This window comes from Cottoperca gobio, chromosome 10, assembly GCF_900634415.1.
Source record: "Cottoperca gobio chromosome 10, fCotGob3.1, whole genome shotgun sequence".
Classification (NCBI taxonomy): Eukaryota; Metazoa; Chordata; class Actinopteri; order Perciformes; family Bovichtidae; genus Cottoperca; species Cottoperca gobio.
In genome coordinates, this window is record NC_041364.1 from 10,595,704 (window position 1) to 10,619,946 (window position 24,243).

The 24,243-nt window shown below is 41.8% G+C and overlaps 2 protein-coding genes across 5 annotated transcripts; both read right to left on the reverse strand.

Moving 5' to 3' along the window:
• Positions 1 to 562: 562 nt before the first annotated feature.
• LOC115015130 (MORC family CW-type zinc finger protein 3) lies at positions 563 to 13,943 on the reverse strand. 2 transcript variants are annotated; one of them, XM_029442330.1, is made up of 17 exons: positions 13,850 to 13,943; positions 13,640 to 13,712; positions 12,182 to 12,314; positions 11,386 to 11,606; positions 11,132 to 11,279; positions 9,846 to 9,999; positions 8,282 to 8,410; positions 7,427 to 7,546; positions 7,204 to 7,307; positions 6,770 to 6,898; positions 5,698 to 5,814; positions 4,505 to 4,582; positions 3,652 to 3,691; positions 3,182 to 3,567; positions 2,410 to 2,932; positions 1,389 to 1,570; positions 563 to 1,185 (listed from the first exon to the last, which is right to left on the reverse strand). In XM_029442330.1, the coding sequence occupies exons 1-17, from the start codon at positions 13,886 to 13,888 to the stop codon at positions 1,029 to 1,031; spliced, it is 2,733 nt and encodes a 910-aa protein (XP_029298190.1). In that variant the 5' UTR covers positions 13,889 to 13,943; the 3' UTR covers positions 563 to 1,028. The 2 variants fall into 2 exon arrangements, with proteins under 2 accessions (XP_029298190.1, XP_029298191.1); XM_029442331.1 differs by lacking the exons at positions 13,640 to 13,712; positions 13,850 to 13,943 and having other exon boundaries at positions 11,386 to 11,592; positions 12,182 to 12,315.
• A 1,210-nt stretch (positions 13,944 to 15,153) lies between these two features.
• Positions 15,154 to 23,992, reverse strand: pmt (phosphoethanolamine methyltransferase). Of its 3 annotated transcripts, none has more exons than XM_029441833.1 (12): positions 23,938 to 23,992; positions 22,248 to 22,419; positions 21,929 to 22,084; positions 18,745 to 18,881; positions 18,358 to 18,509; positions 18,007 to 18,195; positions 17,208 to 17,297; positions 16,998 to 17,087; positions 16,769 to 16,891; positions 16,453 to 16,584; positions 15,505 to 15,621; positions 15,154 to 15,401 (listed from the first exon to the last, which is right to left on the reverse strand). In XM_029441833.1, the coding sequence occupies exons 2-12, from the start codon at positions 22,406 to 22,408 to the stop codon at positions 15,291 to 15,293; spliced, it is 1,458 nt and encodes a 485-aa protein (XP_029297693.1). In that variant the 5' UTR covers positions 22,409 to 22,419; positions 23,938 to 23,992; the 3' UTR covers positions 15,154 to 15,290. The 3 variants fall into 3 exon arrangements, with proteins under 3 accessions (XP_029297693.1, XP_029297694.1, XP_029297692.1); XM_029441834.1 differs by having other exon boundaries at positions 23,876 to 23,944; XM_029441832.1 differs by lacking the exon at positions 23,938 to 23,992 and adding an exon at positions 23,520 to 23,638.
• Positions 23,993 to 24,243: the final 251 nt, after the last annotated feature.

Below are 24,243 nucleotides of genomic sequence, written 5' to 3' on the forward strand. Positions count from 1 at the left end.
CGTTTAGCTGATTGTGCGGTGCACTGTTAATATTGTAATACATTACGGTAATAGAACACAATAATAACCCATACATCACATTAAATGCTTATATTGTATATTGCACATTGTCTACAATTTATATTTTGTCCCTTGTCTGTATTTTGTATATAATGTTATTTTTTTATATATTTGACGATTAGCAGCTAAATACCACAGCAGGTTCCTTGTAGGTGAAAACTTACTTGGCAATAAAAAAAGATTCTGATTCAGAAACAAATGGAATTTATTGCCCTTTACTTGACTTATGATTCAACTAACTGACGCGTTGGGAAAAAGTTGCTAGAGAAAATGGTAGTCCAAAACCTAAAAATAGCCTAATAAAATGGTGAAGGAGGATTTCCAAGGTTGCCATAACATAATAAAAATATTCTCCAAATGTGGATTTGACAGAAGCACGTTTTCATTACTAGGCTTCACTGTCCCCTTGTGGCAAATAAGAAGTACTGCAGAACGTCTGCATTTTGCATTGGACTGATGAAGAGTGTTAATTACCCCTGAAAATCAAGAGGCAGTATACATAAATGGTTTCAGTGTTTTAATGCAAATGCAAATCGCTGGATGTCTGAACAAACCTAGACACAAGCATGACTTTATGTTGACAACATGTGTATAAAACTAATTTAAATAGTCATTAAAAAACAGAAGCAAAACACAAAATAGCAATACATCACACTTAAAACAAAGACAGTATTTCAAATTAAAATGCTCAGATTTTAGAGCAATGGGGCAGCAAGAATCCTTCTGCAGGCAATCCCAATGCTCTGAACTTCATATTGAGAACTTTTAAAATAAGAGCGCACCAGAAACATATTCAAAATAATGCATGTGACAAAGAAAATGCAACATGTGTGTGCAGGCAACAAAAGCTTCATAATCAGTGTGTGTGTGTGTGTTACAACTCTGAGCACTAAGACTCTCAATTCCAACTCAAACTTTGCATAAGAACAAAGGGAAAACATATCAATCTCTGCCAACAGAAGAACTGATCATAGTTTCAGTGAGTTGACCTCTATGATCTGCTGCAGGATGTTGTCCACGTCGGTGGACTCCATGCTGATGCCAGCCAGGTCCAGTTGGGGGAGGAGGGCCGTGAGAAGCACCACCACGTTGTTACGGATGCCATGCAAATTCTCCTGTGAAGATCTGACGGAGAATAGCATCATTATTTAAGCTATTAATGATTTGAATGATAGTCGCTCAGGTGAAATTCACATTTTGTTTACGGAGAACAAGAATGTGTAAAGAAAGTGTGAAAGAGGAAATGACTTAAATGTTTTTGAAGTAGTGAGAGAAGAGACAGTAGAGCATTGGGGAAAGATAGAAGCAGACATGTCTAAAACACACACCTGTTGTCCTCATGGGCCTCACTGTCACTGACTCTCATCCTGCTCGGAGTTTCTGTCTTCTCCTTCATAGAAATGTTCTGCTCGGGCTGCTCCTTCGATCCAGACACAGCTCTCTGACTCCGGAGGGCGACCATCTCCTGATGTCCTGGAGCCTGGGCCGGGCTGCTGGATGAAGTAGAGCCCTGATGCAGAAGAAGAAGAGAAGAAGATTACTCAAAGATGGCTGTTAGATCTTCATTTAAGATTAATGAGTCGGAGCAGATGGCCTAGAATAAAGCCTTTTTCTTTATCGAGCTCTGCACTCATATGCGATTGATTAATATTTATTATAATTAATAGTAAAGTGCACTCAGCTGAGTGCAGATCTCCACCAGATGTGTCTCCATCTCCCCTCAAAAAAACAAAGAAGAACTGAATCTCACTCAACTGTCCCTCCCGGCTCCCTTGCAGTCAAGATGACGGCGAAAATAACAAAAACGTTGCATATTTATTCATCGCATTATTCTGCCTAACTTTAGTAGATCATAACATATCGGCTAGGGAATTAATCTGCAGATGCTCCAGTTCGAAATGAGACCAAACCTTTCTATGGATTTACATTTTTGAGCCACGACAAAGGTTTCTAAGAGACTAGGTGAGGCTTGTCTTTTAGCCTAGAAATGCTTTTTGCTACTGAAGCGGTTGTTGATCACTTACGGCCTCTACCGGCCGGTTAAGAGGAGTAAGGAGTCAGCAGTAGATGATGGTATTAAATAGTAAAAACTCACTCACACAAAATATTAGGCGGATTGTTCCTTCAGTGTACGAGTTTAGCTGCGGACAGTACCGCAGTATCCGCACCAAGACCACCAGACAGTTTTATCCCACAGTCCATGAGACTGTTGAATTCCTAAGCTCTGTGACGTGTCCCTACTTACATACGTTTATAGCAGCATACATACAGTATTTAATTCCACTGTACAGTATTTCAACTTTTGAACACATTGATGAACCTTTAATATTGTGTATAAACTCTGCTGACCTCAGCTACGTCCGTCTGGCAGCCAACCTCTCTGCTTGCTGTGTATTCTGGTGGAGTCACCAGCCCTTCTTTTGGCCATTCAGTGCTGCTATCAGCAGTTGTCATCGTGCCTTGAGTTGTCTTTGTGCTTTCCAGACCTAGAAGGCTCCGTAGTCTCTGGGCCTCTTTCTCCAACCCAGCCAGCTTCAGCACGTTAGCGTCCCGGTCACTCCCTTCTGAAGGCAGTGGTCTGCTCCGTGACCCTTCCGTTCGACTCAGAGGAGATACCATCACCGTCTGAGTGGAGGGGAGTGAGTGGGTCCAGGTGAGGCTGGCGGGGGCTCGCTGTGCCGTGTCACCTGGTTTCTCTACTCGGCTGCTGCTGCCCCGCTTGGTCTTCTCCAAGGACAGTGTCTTGGGTAGATTTGCTTGTTTCTCAGGATTCATCTCTTGGGCCATATCTTCTGAGTTGGGCTGTTTCTTCTCCCCAACACATGACTTCTTTTTCACACAGTAAAATAATGATCCCAATTTCCTTTTGAGGCTAAAGAGGAGGAAATAAAGCCAGTATATCTGTTTATCAATGCGAAAATGATTGCAAGATAAAGCATTTTGTTTTGTTAAACACATGCCATGCTTAGCAGATGTTTTCAACAGTCATTTCTGACTTACTTCATTTCTGACTTAAAAAAATGCTTTTGAAAAGATGCCACTACTGTAAAATACACATTTTTGAGGATGAATATTCACATGAGTCTGAACTTGCACACAGAATCCATAAAACACACTCTACCTTAATGTGTGCATCTTTTCTCTTTCCACCGGCTCCATGTTTGTGTCTCTCTCTTCATCTTCAAGCCTGTGATCATCCGTCTCATTTTCACCATATGCGACTTGTGACGCGTCTTTAATCACTGAGCCTCTTCGAACAGGCTTCTGTTGTGCGCGTGTGGCTTCAGCTGTTACCTTACTTTGTGTCTGTGCATCATCATCATATATGTGTGTGTCTGTATAATGATCTGCCAGTGTGCTTGTGTGATCTTGCTCTAGTGGGTTTTCCTCTGTGTGGCATCGACCAGCTGTTCTCATGCGATCAGGTGTGTGTGTGGACTGGATCGGCTCTGATGAACTGCGTGAGAGGATATGATGTTGAGCCTCTCGTTCCTGGTACTTATACACCTGTAACAAAAAATATCCACACGTATAGCAAAACAGCCCAACTGCTACCTTTATCAATAGGAATGTTTCTAACTTTTCACAAACCTCCAATGATTTTTCTCGTTTTCTTCTTTTGGGATGCTCTCTGCAGGGAACAAAAACATAGATGAATGAGTTGAGAGGTGCAGAAAGGATATGTTTGAATCCAAATGATATGTTTCCCTGCTCTTTGTGCTCTAAAACCCGAGGACACTTGAGATCAGAAGGAGACTTACAGTGTGCCACAATTACAGCCAATCAGAAAATGGGAGTAGATCATTTCTGTTTCTGCTGTTACTCGATAGGCTAAGTAGTAGTAGCACTGGAAAAATAGTGAGTAGGCACACTGAAGCTATACATATGTATGTAGTTTATACAGTTTTATGAACCTTTCTATTGTATTTTTAACCTTTTATGAACCTTAAATTCCTCTCGTAAGTTAGTGTGTACTTTATTATCTTGCGACCTAGCTAACTAGCTAACTAGCTAGCTAACTTAGCTAGCTAGTTAGCTAATTTGATCCTTCCAACTACTAATAACCCATCAACTTCCAAATAATTCACAAAGGAATTTTTATATTAGATGTTAAAAAAGGTTTTGGATTTCAAATGATCAATTTGACAAACAAAAACTATATTTGAATTTCTTTGCATTTATGAGTAACAAGGCAAGGCTTTGAAGAACTGACTGCTTTCTCATTTGAGTTCTTCTATGTTGATCACTGTCAGACAGAGTAAAGCAGAAGTAGACACACACAGTGACATTAACCGGAAATATGAGGGTGAAACTGATATATGGAAACCACAAAATTAAAACCCGCATGCATGCAGGAAGAGCAGCAGTGTGAAACATCTGTCCGTGTACAAATTCTTACAGAGACAAAGTTTGAGAGGTCTTCAGAAATTAAATGGGAATTTACTGTTTGTTGTGTTTTTTTTGGTAGCTGGGTGTTAACAGTTCCTCGCTGTCTTCTGCTTCCTCTGGTGAAGAGCAGCTTCCTGAAAGACAAAGAGACCTGGATGAGCAACTCAAATACTGCTCAGCTCAGGGCGGGTTACACACTTACACACACTGGCCTCCATGTTCAGGCATATGCAAGTGTCTTTAATCTAAATGACAGCTCAAAGTAGTGAGCAATAAGCATGGTATCGTCACCATTTTTGGAGCATTTTATTATAGACAGTAGAGAGATGACAGGAAACGTGGGCGAGAGAGATGTGACAAAACCCCCCCAGACGGACTTGAAACAGAGATGTTGAGGCCCCAACATGTGACCACTTAAACCCTGTCTACACGTATACAGATATTTTTGAAAACGGATATTTTCCTCTACTTTTTAGGTCACTAAAACATACGTTTTTGAAAACGTCTTCTAAGGTGCAGATTTTTCAAAACTCCGGTTACTTTATATACACGTGGACGTGTAAAATGGAGCGTTTGGGAAATTATGATGTCATCTCCTTAATTCCCACCTGCCCCTTGTTGCTTTGTGTAATGAGTAAGCACCAGAAACAACAACAGCAGCAATGGCTGACGGCTGGGATTGTAAGGTAGCGCTAAGCAGCGACTCCATCTCACCATCACATGTCGCTTTTGCCGTAGCGCCTGGGTTCGTGTTCCAGAAAGATGTTAAACAAAGACGTTTTAAATATGCATAAATAAAGATATAATTGGCTAATGTTGTTTTACTATTGTCTGATTTGGTAATACCGCCAAAGGAAAATAAGCTCACTACGCATGCTCAGAATCTTCTTCTCTGGGATTTGATGCATCGTTGGTGTAGGCGCTGAGCTTCTGGAGTTGTTTTTGTGTTCTAGTGTTGACAAAGATATTTTGTAAAATGAAGTTTGTGTGGACAGAGAAGAGGATATTTGTATACTATTAGACTAAGTGGTCACTTCAGACATTCAGTACTCTACTAAAGTCATAAAGTTGGAAGACTAAGAAGATACAAGTAAAAAGAAGGAATGGTCACAAATCGAGGCTGTGATGCTCTATCCTGCATTTCCCATAATACAACTCAATGTCTCCACTCTCTGATCACCTCAGTTCATAATTCAATCTCTCTAACATTTGAAGTCTCAAGTCAAAGCAATAATTAGTAATCTTAACCTGTAACGTGGATTGGGGTTCTGGCTGCAGTTCCAGCTTTCAGGAACCACATTGTAATGTCCTGGAGGGACGCTTCGCCACTTCAGACACTCTTCACACTGTAACCACACGGGACCCCTGTAAATAGAGACGTACATGGATGAGTGTCAGTAGACAGAAGCTGACATTAGAGGGAAAGTCCATTCAACAAAAATAAATCATCATTAAAACAATTTTCAACTTATATCAGCGAGTCCACATTTGTGTACATACATGCGTCTGTTCAAAAGCTACGTGGAAGATAAAGATATTTTCTGCTGAACAATTTATTTTCTGGTTCTGTATGCTATATGCATAATGCTCAATTAGATATGATGGCTGTTGAAGTTCCCTGCCTCAGCATGTTTGCAGCTTTGCTACGGTCAAGAGAGCAGCTCAAGAAGCAGCATCTCAACTCTCTGGTTTCAAGCTTTAGAAAAAAACTAAACTATTTTCACTTTTAGTTAAATTGACAAGTTCCTACATGGGAGGGTTATCTTCTGTACTGTTACCGCCATTATCCATAAAAGGTTTGTAGAACGTGGACTAGACTATTTTATTCCCAGTGGCATGACATGGGTACACATGTAGGGCCAGATGGATCAGATGAACTAAAGAAAAATCTTCTTTCAGTAGCACAACACACCAATTCAACATGTTTTTCACACTTATAATACTTTTATTTATTTGAGGTGCCTGTCACGTATTTTGGAAGACAATAAAAAAAATTAACTTCTTGCACTACAACTGCGGCTCAGGAGGTAGAGTGGTCGGTGGTTCGATCCCCAGCCCCTGCAGTCAGCATGTCGAAGTGTCCTTGGGCAAGATACTGAACCCCAAATTGCTCCCGATGGAACGGTGTGTGTGAGTGTGTGTGAATGGTTATCCCTACTAACGAGCTGATGTGCACCTTGTATGGTAGCCTCTGACTCTGTATGAATGTGTGTGAACGGTTGAATGCAGACATGTGTTGTAAAGCGCTTTGAGTGATCGTAAAGATTGCAAAAGCGCTATATAAAAGCAGTCCATTTAACTGTCAGATAAAAACACTCACTCGTCAGCATCATTCTGGTCTTCATTTTCATGTCTTTCTACAGCCTGAAACTCTCGCTCTCTGGCTTTCTTCTCTGTCATCTCTTTCCAGTAGTCGTTCAGTTTTAGGCCCAAAGCACCAAGGGTGAGTCTTGGGAGGAGAAAAAGTCAGGGAATCATAAACACAACATCGCAATGAAGAGTGTATTTCTGGACAGGTTTGTTTCTCTGAAATAAAAATGTGTGTCAAAATGACTCTGAAGATACTTTGATCATGATCAGCCTCCCTGCGTCGAAACACTCACACTTGTCTGCACGTTTGGGGAAAATGAAAGTGCCTCCTTATCTGCTATATGGCAGGCATTAACCTAAGCAGCTAGCTAACTCCATAGTGCATATAAGTACAACACGTCTTGTGTATCTTGATTGTGTTTGTTGTGTATGTGTGTGTTGTACCTGTATTCTTTGGTGTATTCAAAGTCCTGCTTGTTGTGAGCAGGTTTGAGAAAGTTACACTCGATGATACCAATGACCCCAATTCCTGCCCTTTGACCTGAAACCTGGAGGGAATTGTGAAATGAGATTTAAACAGAGGCAGATATCCCATTAGAACTACATTTGGAGCAGAGCACTGCACCTGTCCTGCATGAAGACATACTGTAAAATGCTTTTCCTCTACCTTCAGCTGGCAGCCCACTTTCTCGTAGGCTTTGATGAGTCGGTTCCTGTGGTACATCATGATGCCAAAGTGCTCCTTGTTTTTCGGGTTCTGCCCAAAGGTCACCTTCACCTTGTCTTTCTGACAGACACCAGTCAAGGATAACAGCACGGGACGTCGGCAGGTTTCAGAATAATATCAGTAAATTCATTTCAAGTTCAAGATATCAGTGGAGAACAGACGCAAAAGCCAAAAGTAATATATTATGGTTGACACTAATTACAGGAATATTAATGCAAATAATGATTCAATTGTGCAATTACAATTTTAAATCAAAGGAGGCAGGTAATAGAAATGGGGAAAGCTACATGAAATTGAACTTTTTATATTTGAAACTACAAATGCTTAAAAGGATTAGCTTCACACTGTCGTGATTTACGTCTGGAAACTACAACTTCAGAATTGAATCTGCCCAGAAATATAAAATGAATCGGACTTTGCGTCGTTGGAAAATCTTCAACAAATGTTTCCTGGCAGCCAAGAGAGTTGTCGTGCATTTGAGATTTTGTAGAAAAGGTTTTTGTGAACGCCTCATCTTTGCCAGACTAAAGGAAAAGACACAAGTTCTTCAGAGGAGATGAGACAAACAAGAAATCCGAAAGTGAAACGAAAATACATTTTAAACAGATATGAAAACCACATGAATTTTCATTTTCTCTTTTTGAACATCCTTTGCCTCGTCATATCACAGCTAAAGTAACACTGCCTGATTCATCTCCAAAAGCAACTAACTTTGTAATTCCTGTTTGCATCTGAGTACAGCCACACACCCAGATAACTTGGCTTTATACCACCACGCAGACATTGAAGGGATACACTGAATTGGGGTTTGTACACGTCATGCTCGATGTGTGTCAGCCTCTTCGACACCAGTTTAGCCAGAATCTTCTTCCCCCTCAGTATAATCTGTGTCCTCGGCTTCAGATACAAGATACTGAGGTAGGCCTGAGACAAACACAGAAATAGACAAAGAGAGTGTTAAAACTAAGACATTTTACATTTAAAACACTCATTTATTTGTTTAACTGACTTAAACTTCTGAAACTCTCCTGGTTCTCTTGAAAAGAAAAAAAGTGAACTACATCAAATTATGAATCTCACACCTGGGCCACACCGCCGACATGAGCGGCACGTGTGCTTCACGGAAACAGATGAGAGCAGGCGAAGCTCGGCTGCCGCACGAGCTGTGAATCTAGAGTGACGTGTTTGTCATATTGACATCCTTACATCCACATTGCCTAACTGACACCTTTCAGTTTAGTATAGCTGCAAAACACGTCAAAGTAAACATTGAACACAAAACTTTCTAAACTTAAACATTCTATTCCTGATGGACATTATCAAAGGCAAAACTTAATGTAGAAAGATGATAGGGCTGACGGGCAGCGCTGTCTGTGTGGACACCACACGAGTGCGAGCCGCCGTAGTTTAGTGAGTTAGCTGTCAAGTTAGGCTGTGTGGTCGAGGCGTTACAATGATTCCGAGATTTCCAAAATAAACATGGGCTTTGATCAACAGCAATTTGAATGTGTATCTAAAAAGGAAAATTAGGCTGCGTTACTACAAAACCACATCTACGTCTCCGATAGTGAAGAAGTACTGCCTTTCGTGCTTGAAACTGGCAGACATACAACCAGCCATACGCACATGTTTGCATGTGACTTGTATTTGCTGTAGGGGCTTACCCACACCTCAACCACAACCACTGCATCTCTTACCCTGAATTTAACTCTAACCTTCATCTTAACCACTAACACTAAAGTCATGCAGAATGGCTGTAAGTGTCCAGACAAGCCCCAAAAAACACTGTACATGAAAAAATGTATATTACATTTTTTGCTAAATTGGAATTTTATCAATTCCTATGAACATCTATGTTCATATAATATATGAACATCTACAATTCCATGACAACTGGGCAAACGGCATCTGCTGACGAAGATCCCGTGATATGACCGAAAGCTCCAGAGCAGCTACTGAATGGACCTTGTTGTGACTGTTTAGTCAATGTATACACTGTTGGTGTGATTTGGGAATATAACTGTATTGCCTTGGATGACAGAAATATTTGTTTAAAGTTTCACGTGACTCTTGCACATCAACCGCCTTTATACAGCAGTAACAATCATTTACTATAATTATATACTATATGTAATTGCTGTACTAATACACTTTACTATACTATAGCTATACTATAATTACCACAAACACACAAGACTACCAACATACATTTCTACTGGACTGAGGGGCCATAACAGTGTAAAACAGGAAGAGGGTGCTGTTCTTTCAGAAGAGCCAGACCAACAGATGTTTCCTGGAATAGCAGGTGGAACATCCAACATCCTCTTATCCTGCTCTATGTTTGTAGTGACCGACTCACCCTGAGACTGTAGTGCATGTCAGGGATGTTATGTTCGGCTCTCAGGGTTTCACCAGTCTTCCCGCCCTTCTTCAGTTCCGAGATCTGAATCTCGGGCAAACGGAAGTCACTCACGTCGTTCTCAAAGTCGATCTGTGGCTTGCCATCTTTGGCCCTTCAAGATAACATCAAAATAAACAAGTATATTCATATCACTGCTCTCAGACTACTTTTTTTAATAGCAGCAAAATAGGATCGGGCAGATTTTGCGATCGTAAAACTACACAAAGCGGTTTTGAATATGTATTACGGGCCCCATTGTCCAAACCAATGTGAGTACATCGGCTTACACTGGAGTTCAATTAGCATAACTTCACTCACTCTGGCCAATCTTGATAAGGGCAGTACTTAGTGTTTGACACTTTTTTGATGACGACATAAAGAGGAAGTGAAACAGAAGAATGTCTGAGAAATGATGTTTCCCTTATTCTTCAGAAAGCCATGAGAAAAAGGGACTTCAGTCTGCTCTTTATATGATGGTGACATGTTGTTTCTGGCTCTGTCGTTTTGTTTGCATTTGCCTGAAATAAGGCATAAACAAATTCCATGCGTGCGTTCTTGCTTATTTGCCTATCTCTGTTTGAGTCTGTGTTTGCATACTCGTCAATCTCTACGCTGGAGCTTCGAGCAACAAACTCTTTTGTGTGAACTCAAAGTAAAAAGGTATAGTTTCAACATTTTAGGAAATATACTCTTAGAGTTAGAGTTAGATGAGAGGATTAGATATGGTTCATAGACATTTCTTACATTATTTTATTCACTTATTTTATTGTATTTAAGTTGTTAGGCCCTCAACAGGGATCGAAAACCTTGTGTCACTAATACATTTCATTGTAAGTTAACAACAGTATGCAGGAATTCCCTCTTCTATTGTATTTAAGTTGTATTATTTTATTCTATGTTATTGTTATTTTATTAATCTAGTTTTTATTTCACGCTGTTTTATTACTATTACTGTTGTTATAGCTAGCCTAGCTCTACAAAGGTAACAACACCTGCCTACAAGCTCCTTTAAATCTCACTTATCAACATTTATATGGTTGTTTACTACTTTACTGTAGTAGTGTAAATAAATGTGCTTCAAAAGGTGCACTTTTAGACTTAGCTATTTCCACTGGCTGTAGCAAGAAAGCCAATAAGTGTATTTAAAAAAAAACATCAAACACATTTTAAGCACTTTTTGAATTACTAACATGCAGGTGCATTTTTTTTTTTTAATTCAGCATGAACAATTGTATGATTCGAACCTGCGGATGTTCCAGATTAATATCTTGGTGCCTTTTTTGGAGAGAATGGAGTCAAAGTGTGCATGTATCTGCTCCTGGGTGGTGATGATGGAGTGTTGGAAGATGGCTGCCAGGCTGGCCTCCGAGTCCTCAGTCACCACCAGAGACTGTAACACTGAGTTAAGGTCAGGACATAAAGGAGCTTGCAATGTGACAAACGTTTTTTTACCAATCAGAAGAAGACTTCCCATGCCTTATTGTTCCATGAAGGATATTGGTTTGTTGGTTGAAGGGGACAATGGGGACGATGACGGCCTGGGCCTTGATGTTTTCCAGGTAGGTCTGAGACAGCATTCCCACAGTCTGGCAGCCGCCGTTCTTGGTGAAGATGAGCGCGTCGCGGCCCAGACGCATGGAGCCAGACTTGAAACCGTTCCCGTACACGCCGATGGCGTGCTGACTGGCCTTACCTGAACCCTTTTCTGTAAAACCAAAGCTGGACATAAGGGTGAAGTGGGGAAATAAGGATGCGTTTTTGTGTACATAAAAGATATATAACTAATGATTGTAATCATTGTAGAACAAACTGTCATTATTATTATTATTATTATTATTATTATTATTATTATTATTATTATTATTATTATTATTATTATTATCATCAATAGATTAAAAGAACATGAAAAATGCCATTTTTGTCTTTATATGTCTAACCGTCAATCAAAAACACAAAGACTTTGAGTTTAATAATAGAAAGAAAGCAGCAAGATCTCACATTTGCAATGTTGAATTTCATTTTCTTAGCTTATTCACATACTTAAAGTATTAATAGATCATCAAACTTGTTGTCAATTAATTGATTAATCAAGTAATTGTTTCAGCTCCATGAATATATGTCTAGCTTGTGTAAATTTGAAGGACATTGTGACATGTGGGTCTTTGTGGGAGAATGTGTGCTTGGTACAAAATGCGGTCTGAAAAAGCTATTGAGTCACTCTCAGAGAAGAAGAACCACATCATTGGGTATCACTACATGCAAAAACATATTTACATGTGAACTTCATGTCTTACCTGAGCATCTTGTGCAGCTTGTTGGGGGTCATGCCGCTGCCATTATCAGTAAAGGTTAGACACAGGTGATCGGCCACATCAACTACATCTATCCAGATCTGTTTGGCGGATACGCCAGGATCTGATGCATTGTCTGGAGCATGAGAGAAAGAAAAGAATTAACAGCCAAGAAATAGACATTTAAAAAGAATTGGGAGTGTAGGGGGGGAAGGTTTTGTCCCCCACGGTACGTCAATGATTCACATTGATTCAGTGTTTTTAAAAGTTGTGAAGACTGCTTTTCTAAGATATACGATATATATATATATATATATATATATATATATATATATATATATATATTTTTTATACCAAGTGGAGGCTTAAAGGAAAATTCTCCTTTTCGGTCTTATTTTCTTATTTTTATATAAGAACCATTACATGTCATGCTAACATCGTGGAACAGGATTATCTGACAGTTTAGCGATCAGCAATCTAAACTGAAAGTGAGTGCAACCGAAATGTTGACAATAATCCAACAACAACAACAACAACAAGGAAGCTCGCTCAAAATTGAATTAAGCTCCGCCCACCCATAGCTACCTCTGTCAAGCGGTGCGTTGGATCTCTGTAAGCTAAATTACCGCATTAAATTAACGTTTCAGCTAATTCCCGCAGGACTAGTCAAAGAAATGAAGACAAATATATATGAAAGTATGATAAATGGACTCTAAACTCGCCGCTGTGTGTTACAAATAGACTATAACAAGTTATGTGGGCGATTACATAAAGCGTACGCTTATAATATATAAAATATTGGAAACATCTGATAGACAACTACAGCGTGAAAACTACAGTGTTGATGTGTATATGGTTTATACAGTGAGTCTATTGTTATAGTCATGCTTCATACTGTATCTACTGTAGATACACATTTTTGTTTTCTCTAATCTATACCCTGCATCTGAATTTATACTTTGTTGCTGTGAGCCTTTACTTTTCTTGCTTGACTGGTTTATCTTATTACTTATCTCATATCTTCAACACTTCTCTGATACTGTCAACTAACATTGAACATCATATTCTCAGAGATAGAATTAGCTGCAGACTTGTGATTGTGCAGCTTTTGGTGAATAATTGAGTCACTATTCTGAGAACCAGCTTTTTAATTTCAACATCTTTTTAATTTCAACATATAAACTCCAGGAGTAATGCCACTGACTTCAACTCTTTGCATCATGTAAGCAGACATGTGATGTCACTTACAACAGTGCATCTGCGGCGCACTCTCACTGCTCTTCCTGTTAAAACTCAGCACTGTCCAATAAGAGAGCACAGAGTGGAGTAATGTTGACAGCACGAACGCAAATATAGAGCACGACCTGAAACCGTGAAAACTTGCAACAGCATCAAGCACAAAGCGCACCGGAGCTGCAGGTGCACTACCCTATCAGTCAAACCCTTCACAATGAAACTTACCAATTAACTCTGCAACTGCGCTGAAGGGCCAGGTGTGACTTGTAGAGTTGCTGTTCAGGAAGGAAGGACTCATCTTGAATAAAACAAATAAAAAAATAGTTAGCAAGTTAGTTTGAGTTTACATTTTTCTGCACATTTTAGGAAAAGTTCTTTTGCAAGTAAATCTTGCACAGATTCCGGCTAAAATATGAAAAATGTGTAAATACATACGGAACTCAGGCGAATCCCATGCTCGCTTAACCTCGCCATTATTGCAACAGTATTGTGTTCGCCTCTTGAGGCGCGTGACTGTGTTCTGCGCGCAGTCACGTAGCCAGTCACAGGCAGTGGGCGTACTGTCCTTCGGGCTACACCATCAAAGGAAGTCAAGTAAGAGATTAGACATGCCAAATAAATAATTCACACTTGAATACAAACACTCCAAAGGATGATTAAGGCAACCTTTTCACATTTTCATTTGATGATTTAATTTCTTATCCAACATCCCGGTGACATTGCTTGTGATTGATAAAGTTCTCAAACACACTTTTCGTTGTAATTTCAATATTAATCTGAAAGCAATGTGCGCTTGATGTGTTGTCAGTGTATCTCTTTAGCATGATGTTTTACCAAGCTTTTAAAACACTATAGACACATAATAAAAAAATACAAAACTGAAGCACACATTGGCACCATCTGTTGTCAAAAGACTGCAACATATCACAAAATGATATATACATCTTATGTCTTTCTGTCATTGCCTAAGAGTTCAACAAACAACTAAAGCAAACATTAAGTGCATCCAGAAGTTCAACAGTTCTGTCTTGTTGATCAGCATGTGTGAGATCCATTGATGCACATTTTTAAAAACACACTTGGTAATGAGTTAAATGTTTCAGAGGAAATGAGATGTTTGCCCTGAGGCGAGGTAATGTCCTGTCAGATGATCACATATCACTCCAACAATACTTGTCAGTCATGTTGATGAATGTTAAACAGCCGGCTGCGTTATGTTATGTTATATTATAACATAAAATATGTCACACTATAGCTTTAAATCACATTTACTGTTTTCCCTAGGCCTTTTTCATATAATAATATAATAATATAATAATAATAATAATAATAATAATAAAGCATAATAATGTAAGTACACCCTTTCAAAGAGGAATTAACTTTTAATTCTTCAGAATATTCAGACATTAAGACTGGAATGTGAATAGTTTTTTTTTAGATATCCTAAATAAACCATAAATAAAGTAAAAACACACAACCATTTAATAAAGTCTACTCCGGGTTCTGTTAACAAAAAAAAGCAATACCCAAGCCTTTTAATGGTAGGAAAACCCCTGCTGCTATTCTGGCATCATGTTGGCAAACATGTTAGTGACATTTGTATGTAAACAAACACAATGGGCAATATTAAGGTCAGCTAAAATGATCAAGGTCATGTCCATATATCGTGCAACAAGTCGATAACCTAAGTATCGTAACAGGTCTATTTCTGTGTTTTAAATCATAACAGTCTTCTTAAATGTATTTAAATCCTTAAAAGGTGTGTTTTTTAAATAAAACAAGCAACTCATCAAAGACAAAAGTCAAATAGGAAATAAGGAAAGAAACATTCTTTTTTTCTTTCATTTATTATCTTCTCCTTTCTTAGTGCAATCACTCAATCCCTTGTTGCATAAAAGAGTCCCCATTGTTGGTCTCCACTGATTGAACGTCCCAGTTTTTCTCTCCATCCGTTTGCTATTGTAAAATAGTCCTCTTCAGAGAATTCCTGCAGGGGACAGAGGCACGTATGATGAGCAGCTATTCAAAATATTTAGAGAGGAGTTTAGATTATGTGGTTTACATTAGGTTGAAAGGTTGTGCATGCTGACCTGAATGAATTCATGCTTGATGGCCTCTGCTCTCTGCAGCTCTTTCTTTATCACCTGTATGAACTGGGCTGTCCGGTCTTCTGACACAACATTGCAGAAACCAGCTTCCTGAATGAACTACAGGAGAAGACACAGAAGGGGTGAAGTAGAGTGGGAACAACCCCACCAAGTGATGGACAGCAGTAATACAATAGCAACGTATCCACAGAGTGCACCAGTCACACCATTTGTGCATCTGGGCTGTCCGTACAGACGACTGTGATGTTTTAGGAGTTACTCAATATGTGAATCTGGCTGTTTCACAAAGTCTTCACTTTCGGCCACCCGGTGTGCAGAAAAACATCTTAACGTGACTTGTTTAGGGTCTTGGTAAAACAGACATAGGATTCATTCAAAAGTGTGCAACCTTTAATAGCTGAAGATCTTAAATTAACTTTATTTTTAGGGGCCTTTATGCATTCATTAGACAGTACAGAGATGACTGGATACAAAGAAAAAACGACATGAAAACATGTTTTGTTTTGTTCATGTTGACCTTTCAACAAAGGTGCTTTGTTTCTTCCTGGCCTGAGGGACTTTGTAACCAATTTAACAGCTTGAAATGTGTTTTGCTAATGTTGCATAGCTTTGCACTGCATAGACAAGGCAGAGAAGCAGAATTTCAAAAATGTACTTGTCTGTTTGCCTGGTGGACAAACTATATAATGTATTCTGACGAACATACAGTATGTTCTGTACTCGTACTCTGTATTCATGCATATTGATATATCTTTTAGTTTTCATACTGTATAGGAGGGTACCGTGTGTGAAAAGACACTTCAGTGTACTCAGCAATAATCTACGTGCCAATCGTCTCGTCAAACATTGGTAAAGAAGACCAAAGGGTTGAACAGGGCAGTTTAGTCCTTTCACAAACTATTACATAATTAGGCTCTACTGTACATTTACCTTGCCATACTGTGAGGTTGTATACAGGATATAGCCTCTGTCTTTGACGTAGGCCTCGAACACCGGTGTCCAGGGCTTCTCCCCGCAGCAGTAATCACTGATAAGCAACCTGCCACCTGGCTTTAACCATGACTGGACACAAAGAACACGTAATATTAAAAAGTAAGACTGGATGAAGTCACATTAAAGGCACTAGTTTCCCAAAGACATATGAATATCACATAAAAATGTTGCTTTCATTTAGTTTTCGCATGTGTTTTGTAAGATTTGCCATTTCCTAGTACATAGGTTTTAAAATCAATGAAATGACGCTCACATGGAAGCGTTTGAAGAGGTTCAGTTTGCCATCTATGTGCAGGATTGTGTCTCTGCTGTAGATCACATCAAAGGAACCTTCTGGGAACGTCCTCTTAGTGGCGTCAGCCACCTCAAACTGGACCTGTGGTAAAGGGCATGCAATTACTGATTAAAAAAACAAAACAATGTTAATCAATCTATTATGTGTGGTATTTAAACCAATAGGATGAGGGAACATTTAGACGTACTGATGGCAGCTTCTCAGTGATCGCCCTCTCCAGGGCGATGTTCACCATGTTTTCTGAAAGGTCCAGGCCAAGCACCTCCACTCCAAAGTTCTAAAAAGGAACATAATCATTGCCATCACTATAGTCCTTTCAATCACTATAATCATTAAACAATCCCACTATCATTATTTTTGCTGTCACCCTAACTATGCCAGATTCCTTGGCTCTTACATTTGCCATGTAGAAGTCTCCTCCACCAATGCCACAGCCAACATCTAGAACCTTCTGTCCGGGCTTCAGGTTCAGCAGGTCCACAAACTCCTGTCAGCACAAACAAGGGTTCATTCTTTAGTCTAAAGTTTAAGTCCGAAGAGATGAAGCTACATAATGTTTAAGTGTTCAGTATCTCCATTTTTAGGGATATTAAGGAGTGAAGGATTTATGTTTTAGAGTTTATTTTAATATTTCTATTATTCCGTCCATGACACACATCATATGAGTCATATCTCAAAATTCTTAGTCATTAGTCATGGAAATATGTCTATACTAATGTTAAATAAAACACTCTTAGGTCTAGAGTTTGTTTGGTTTACTCATGTGGCATGGAGAGTTTAAAAGGAAATGCATTGCTAGGCAACTTCCTGTCAGCTGATGTCCTTCACATACACTGCAACAGGAAATAAACTGGGACTCATTTAGAAAGTGTGTTTGTGAAAGGTTCTATAGAAAGACAGCACAGCTAACAAAAAGATAATGGACACTTTCAGAAAAGGAACAGATAAAGCAGGAGGGGAGAGGAGTAGGCCATCTCCCTGATAAAGCTGCAACAAAGAAACGTTGGTTCTATTGCTGTTGAAGGTCACATGTAGCACTTTTTTGATAGCAAGACAAAGAGTCTACAGCCACACTTTCGACTCTGTGAGACAGAAAACAGCCTTGCTTTGAGCTAAATGCTAATGTCAACATGCTAACATTTGCAAAATGAACATGCTAACATGCTTATGTTATGTTTTCAAGACTTTTTACTTACCTTGGTGGTGTTGGGCCCGCCTGTGCTGACGTAACCAGCCCCGAACATCTTCTCATAGCGCAGGATGCTGCGTCTGGAGTACTGCTGGCTGTCCAGGAACTGCTGGATGGTTTTGAATTTGTTCTGGGTGCTTGTGGAGCGGGTGACTTTCTCCAGAAGCCAGCAGATCTGATTCGAATTGTTTTTCATCTGGAAAAGGAGGAGGAAAGGAGGAGGAAAGGATGAGACGGGGGCAGGAAGTGGAGGGGAGAAAGAAGAGGGTAAACTACACATCCTCACACCTACATCACACACTGCTATGTTCTTCTCTTTTATACCTAAAGTTATACTGGAAGACTTAAATGACTCTACCTGAACATAGGCCTGGACTTTCTTTCTCAACACAATGTCGAAACCAAACCTTTGGCCTTCCTCTGGTCCCTCCACTTCTAGTGATGACACCAGGTCGTTGTACTGTTGCTCAGTGCGGTAGCAGGTGGGGTTGAAGTCCCTCTTGGAGTCACCTGGGTAGAAAGTTACAAGTTAAAACAAATCCTTCTCCTTATCGTATTGTAATTACTCTGTAAACATACAGCTGTGACCTCATTACTATAGTAACACTGCGCCATTAAGTCACCTAACAAAAAAAATTAGTTTAAAAATGTAAAATCACTGTAACTTGACCTCTAAGTTAAGCTAAGCTAATTGATTAATTGTTGAGGAAAGAGAGATGTGGACGTGTTATCGTTAGCTCAGTACCTGACCGGTGGTTGCAGGACTCTCTGAAGAAAAGAAAGCCCCCGGGCCGCAGCCAGACCATCATCTTCTCTATAAGGGACTTAAGCTCCTCATCACTCACGTACATCAGCAGCCAGTTGGAGAAGATGAAGTCAATGCTGAGGGGAACAATGAATGGATACATTAAAATACAATAAAAAGCTAAACATTTTTAAATAAAGCCAGAAGTCTGGTTTCATCGCAGAGTTTGGGAATAGCCCACTTATGATCTGATGACTAGTACATTACTGTCCGTCAATCATCCTCCAGCAGAATGACTGTTGACGGTTAAATGTATCATATATACAGTAAATATAAAATACATTACAACACTCAACATTAAGTACACATTAAAAGCAGTTCTAAAAAAGGAGTTTTGATTTGGGATTTGAACATGGACAGATTTGTCGAGGTATTTCAGTGGTGGCGCTACAGGAAAGGTCCAGAGTTTTTTTCCTTCTTCCGTTCTTGTGAATGAGCAGAGAGAGAGAGAGAGAGAGTGAGAGAGAGAGAAAGAGAGAGAGAGAGAAGAGAGGAGATAGAAGAGAGAATAGAGAGAGAGATAGAGAGAGAGATAGAGAGAAAAGAGAGAGAGAGAGAGATCGAGCGATACGAGAGAAAAAGTCGAGATAGTGATAGAGAGATCAGCGATCTCAGATAGAGCCGAGATACGATGCGAGAGCGATAGAGCTCGAGCGCTAGCGCGCTCGCGCTCTCGCTCTACTCGCTCCGCGCTCTCGCGCCGCTCGCCTAGCGCGCCTCGCGCTCGCTCGCTCTCGCCTCGCTCGCGCGCGCGCGCCTCGCTCGCGCGCTGATCGCGCTCGCGCGCTCGCCGCTCGCCTCTCTAGCGCGCTCGCTCGCGCGCTCGCGCGAGCTCCGCTCGCGTCGCGCTCGCGCTCTCTCTCTCTCGCGCTCTGCGCGCTCTCTCTCGCTTCTCTCGCTCTCCAGCGCGCGCTCCTCCCGCTCTCGCTCTCGCGCTCTCTCGCTCTCGCGCCGCGCTCGCTCTCTCGCTCTCGCGCGCTCGCCTCGCGCTAGTCTCTCAGCGCTCTCTCGCGCTGGCGCGCTCTCGCGCTCTCGCGCGCGCTCGCGCGCTCGCGCTCGCGCGCGCTCGCGCGCTCGCTCGCGCTCGCGCGCCGCGCGCGCTCGCTCGCGCTCTCCGCTCGCTCTCGCGCTCGCGCTCGCGCGCTCGCGCGCGCTCTCTCTCGCTCGCGCGCGCTCGCCTCGCGCGCGCTCGCTCTCGCGCTTCGCGCTCGCGCGCGCGCTCGCTCGCCTCGCGCTCTCTCTCTCGCGCTCGCGCTCTCGCGCTCGCGCGCGCGTCGCGCTTCGCGCGCTCTCGCTGCTCGCGCTCTCGCTCGCGCCCGCTCTGCGCGCGCTCGCTCGCGCTCGCATCGCGCGCTCGCGCTCGCGCTAGCGATCGCGCCAGCGCTCGCGCGCGCTCGCTATCGCGCGCGCGCGCGCAGCGCGCCTCGAGAGAGAGAGATAGAGATAGAGAGAGATAGAGATAGAGATAGAGACAGAGATAGATAGATACTTTATTCATCCCGAGGGAAATTTAGGTCCTCCACAAAGTCCTCCACCAGGCTCCTGTACTCCCCCTCTTGTCCATTCCTGACACAGCCGACGATCACAGTGTCATCTGAGTATTTCTGCATGTGTCAGAGCTCAGAGTTGTGCTGGAAGTCAGAGGTGTAGATGGTGAACAAGACAGGGGAGAGTACCGTCCCCTGTGGCGCTCCAGTGCTGCTGACCACCGTGTCGGACGTGCAGCCTTTCAGCCTGACGTACTGTGGTCTCTCTGTGAGGTAGTCCGTGATCCATCTCACCAGATGTGAGTCCACCCTCATCTCTGTTAGCTTATCTCTCAGGAGTAGGGGCTGGATGGTGTTAAAGGCACTGGAGAAATCAAAAAACATAATTCTCACCGGGCCACTCCCCTTGTCCAGATGAGAGTAAGCCCTGTGTAACAGATAGAGGATGGAGTCATCCACACCCACCTTCGCCTGGTATGCGAATTGCAGAGGATCTTGTGCATGGCGGACCTGGGGTCTGAGGTGATGGAGCAACAGCACATGGTCTTCATCATGTGTGAAGTCAGTGCAACCGGCCGGAAGTCATCTGGTTCCCTAGGGTGTTTCTTTTTGGGGACAGGGATGAGACATGAAGTCTTCCAGAGAACTGGGACCCTCCCCAGCCGCAAGCTCAGTTTGAACATACACTGAAGGGGCTCCCCGAGTTCAGCAGAACAGGCCTTTAGCATCCTTGGGCACACTCCGTCCGGGCCAGCTGCTTTACTGGGACGCAGTCTCTTCAGCTCTCTGCTCACCTGATCTTTGGTGATGGTGGGGGAGGGGTGTTACATTATCCATGGAAATGATGGGGGGCTGGGGGGTTGCATAGTCCCTGGAGGCAGCCTGGGTGTCGGTGTTGGGGGAGGTGAGGGCAGGGCAGGGGCGGGGGTGTGTAGGGAGGTGCTGGTTGGGCAACTCCTGGCTGCAACAGCTGGGTTATCAAACCTGTTATAGAACATGTTGAGCTGGTGTGCTCTCACAGCATCCCCTTCTGTTGTGTCGCTGCCCTTCTTCTTGCAGCCTGTGATGGTTTTCATGCCGTCCCAGACCTCCCTCATGTTGTTGTCCTGCAGCTTCTGCTCTACTTTCCTTGTATATTCCTCCTTTGCCTCTCTCTCTGCTTCAGCTCTTCCCGGTCTCCCTCCTTGAATGCCCTCTTCTTCCTGTTAAGGATGTCCTTGACATTGCTGGTAATCCAGGGTTTATTGTTAGGGAAGCAGCGTACAGTTTTTATGGGAACCACAACATCCATACAGAAGTTCAGGTAGTTCAGGTAGTAGAAACCGAGCGGCTGGGAGGTGTGGATTAAGAAAAACGCTAGAGCGCTTTCTCTATGGGACCCACAGTACGGAAGATAATCATTTTCTAAGTAATAAATAAGTTTATACTTGGAAGTCGAAATGTTCTTACTGAACGGGGTCCCACCTTCAACGCTGTATTCAATTCTCTTTATACATCCATGGTTTGCGAACAATAAATATTTAAACCAAATTGCAGACCATCCAATAGTTGCAAAGCGGTGGACGGCCATTACTAGAGCCCTGCATGATTAAAAAGAAGATATAAAGTGTTTCTAAAACAGATATCTTAACACAAACCTGTTTGGAGGGATATCCAGCTTTGTGATGTCAGCTTGGAGGAAGGTAGCGTTGCTATGGTGACCATTGTCCTGCCTGTTCTTCTCCACAAAGCTTTCCATGAAGTCCACAGCGGTCACATGACTGGCCATGGTCAGCAGGTGGCTGGTGTAACGACTGGAGAGACACGTCAGTATAAATTAAATCAACATTAAGTGCACAGCCATGTTTTTTTTACTTTTTTGTAATGTCCCAAGGCAAACTTGTTAAACAGACTCCTGAAAACCCTGCGCACACACTTCCACTCCTACAAACTAACATAATGCAGCTGTAAGCTCACCCGATGCCGGCTCCCAGCTCCAGCACTTTGCATCCGGCCAGGCAGGGCAGCATGGATAGGATCTCGGGCAGCTCATGCTGAGTCAGCTCCCTGGCACGAGAGTCCAGCATCATCTCCTCCACTGTGGCGTGTATAGAGTGCTCCATCCAAAACTCTTTCATGTTACTACGATCTGTGAAGCACACAGGTGTCCAGATTAGATGCTCAAAAAGGCAGTTGGACACAAATAAAACGACAAAACGTATTAATACAGGAGGATGATGACCAAGAAGTCTTACTGCTTGTTCAAACAAAAAGAGAACAAGAGGATTACACGAGTTCAAGAACCCCTGCCTGTGACTCGTCCATCGCATAGATCAGATAACAAAAACAAATATTATATTTTTGTCAATGTTATATCCGACATAAAATGTGCAACAAAACAAGTTTTTTTTATATATATAAGAAGAAACAGAGTCAACTCAAAGTAACATTTTACAGCAATGTATGTTAATTGATAACTTTTAAAATTCTACAAACACAGATTAACCATTACTTTGATTACAGCACTAATGTGGCTTATACATGGCTTTGCTGTCTAGAATTCAGGATTTTCATATTTCACTTTCAATTTCAGATGTTTTGCATGCTTTAATTGCAGCACATGTAGTCTTTTCTGCTTCCATAACATGATAGGTTTTACTTGCTTTGCCAAAAGGAAGACTAATGCCTAACATTGTCACAGTAAATGTGAAAAATGCAACAAATGTTTGGATTAAAGTTATTTATCAACTTTGCAGAAAGCCAAACAAGACACTGATTTGCAACATGTACCAGCAGATGATGCAATAAGCTTCAGGACATGTTGCAATAATGTACAGGTAGTTAATAAAAACAAGGACACACTCCTCTTAAACTGATTTTCTGTTGCTTTCCATCCCGACACCCCATAAATCCTGCCAGCACCACAGGATAGTGTGCACTAACCTCCAATCTTTCAGTGAAAATATGATAACTGAGGTAAAGTAAATGTCTTCACAGTCCACTACCTGGTAACACATTAAGCACTTGGATCACAGCAGGGTAATATTCAAGCAGACAAAAGCGACTGAAAACTTCAGTCAAAATCACAGACACATTCCAGCTGGATTACTTCCACCAGCTGAGTGAACAATTAGCCCAAAACAACATAAAGCAGCTCCAACAAAGTCCAAACATCAGTTACATCAGGCTGAGAGACACATTACTATCAAGTCTACACACGAGTAAAATTAAAATGTACTCTGCTCGTACCTAATTCCATGGTGTTCTTTGGTTGATTACTTTCCATTGTTGTCTAGCAATTACCAGTTAATTATAAGAGGGTTACTACAGTATGATAACCACTCTATGACAGAGAGGAGGTTTCAGCGCGTGTTGGTGCTCTTTAAATAACAGCACGCCTGGAGGAGATGGTCGTCAGCTGGGAAACTGGGATGCGCCCAACAGAAGGGCAGGGAAGGGGAGGGGTGAATAATTATAGAGAGACAATGGTCTAAAGGAGACACTTTTAAAGACGTGATTCCCCTGACAGTCTGCCCTGATAACAAACCCCCATAAATAACCTGCGAGTGATGTCAGTCCCAGCTAAGTTGGTGATGTACACTCACCATTGGTTGATTATGTTGAATTTTGAAGTGGTGGTGTGTGTATCAGCGGCAGATCTACTCACCGGCTCGATCCGGGATCAGATGTGCTGACAAGCAGGAAATGTCGCCGATTGCGCAACATTGCCTCAGCCGAAAACCGCAGAGCTGTTAATAAGGTGGAGAGAGGTGACTGTTGAGCGCATCCCCACCCTTATCCCGGGCCCTAACAATACATTTTAAACTAATAACAAACGGCTCATGTTGTTGACATTTACCCATGAGAACTAACAGAACCTGAACATGCAGCTGTCAGGCATGGCGATGCAACACGTGTTCCTGATGTTAATGAACATTCTGAATGTGCAAGAAATATATTATATGCATTTATA

Excerpts from the sequence above, each read along its gene's own strand:
- LOC115015130 (XM_029442330.1), bottom strand. The coding sequence starts at position 13,888 with ATGGCGAGGTTAAGCGAGCATGGGATTCGCCTGAGTTCC. Across the intron at positions 12,315-13,639 it reads CGCAGTTGCAGAGTTAATTG|ACAATGCATCAGATCCTGGC; the intron begins GTAAGTTTCATT and ends CTCATGCTCCAG. Across the intron at positions 11,280-11,385 it reads CCCCTTCAACCAACAAACCA|AGTCTCTGGTGGTGACTGAG; the intron begins ATATCCTTCATG and ends ACTCAGTGTTAC.
- pmt (XM_029441832.1), bottom strand. The coding sequence starts at position 23,556 with ATGGAAAGTAATCAACCAAAGAACACCATGGAATTAG. Across the intron at positions 22,085-22,247 it reads GAGCTGGGAGCCGGCATCGG|TCGTTACACCAGCCACCTGC; the intron begins GTGAGCTTACAG and ends GTGTCTCTCCAG. Across the intron at positions 15,622-16,452 it reads CAACCTCACAGTATGGCAAG|TTCATTCAGGAAGCTGGTTT; the intron begins GTAAATGTACAG and ends CTTCTCCTGTAG.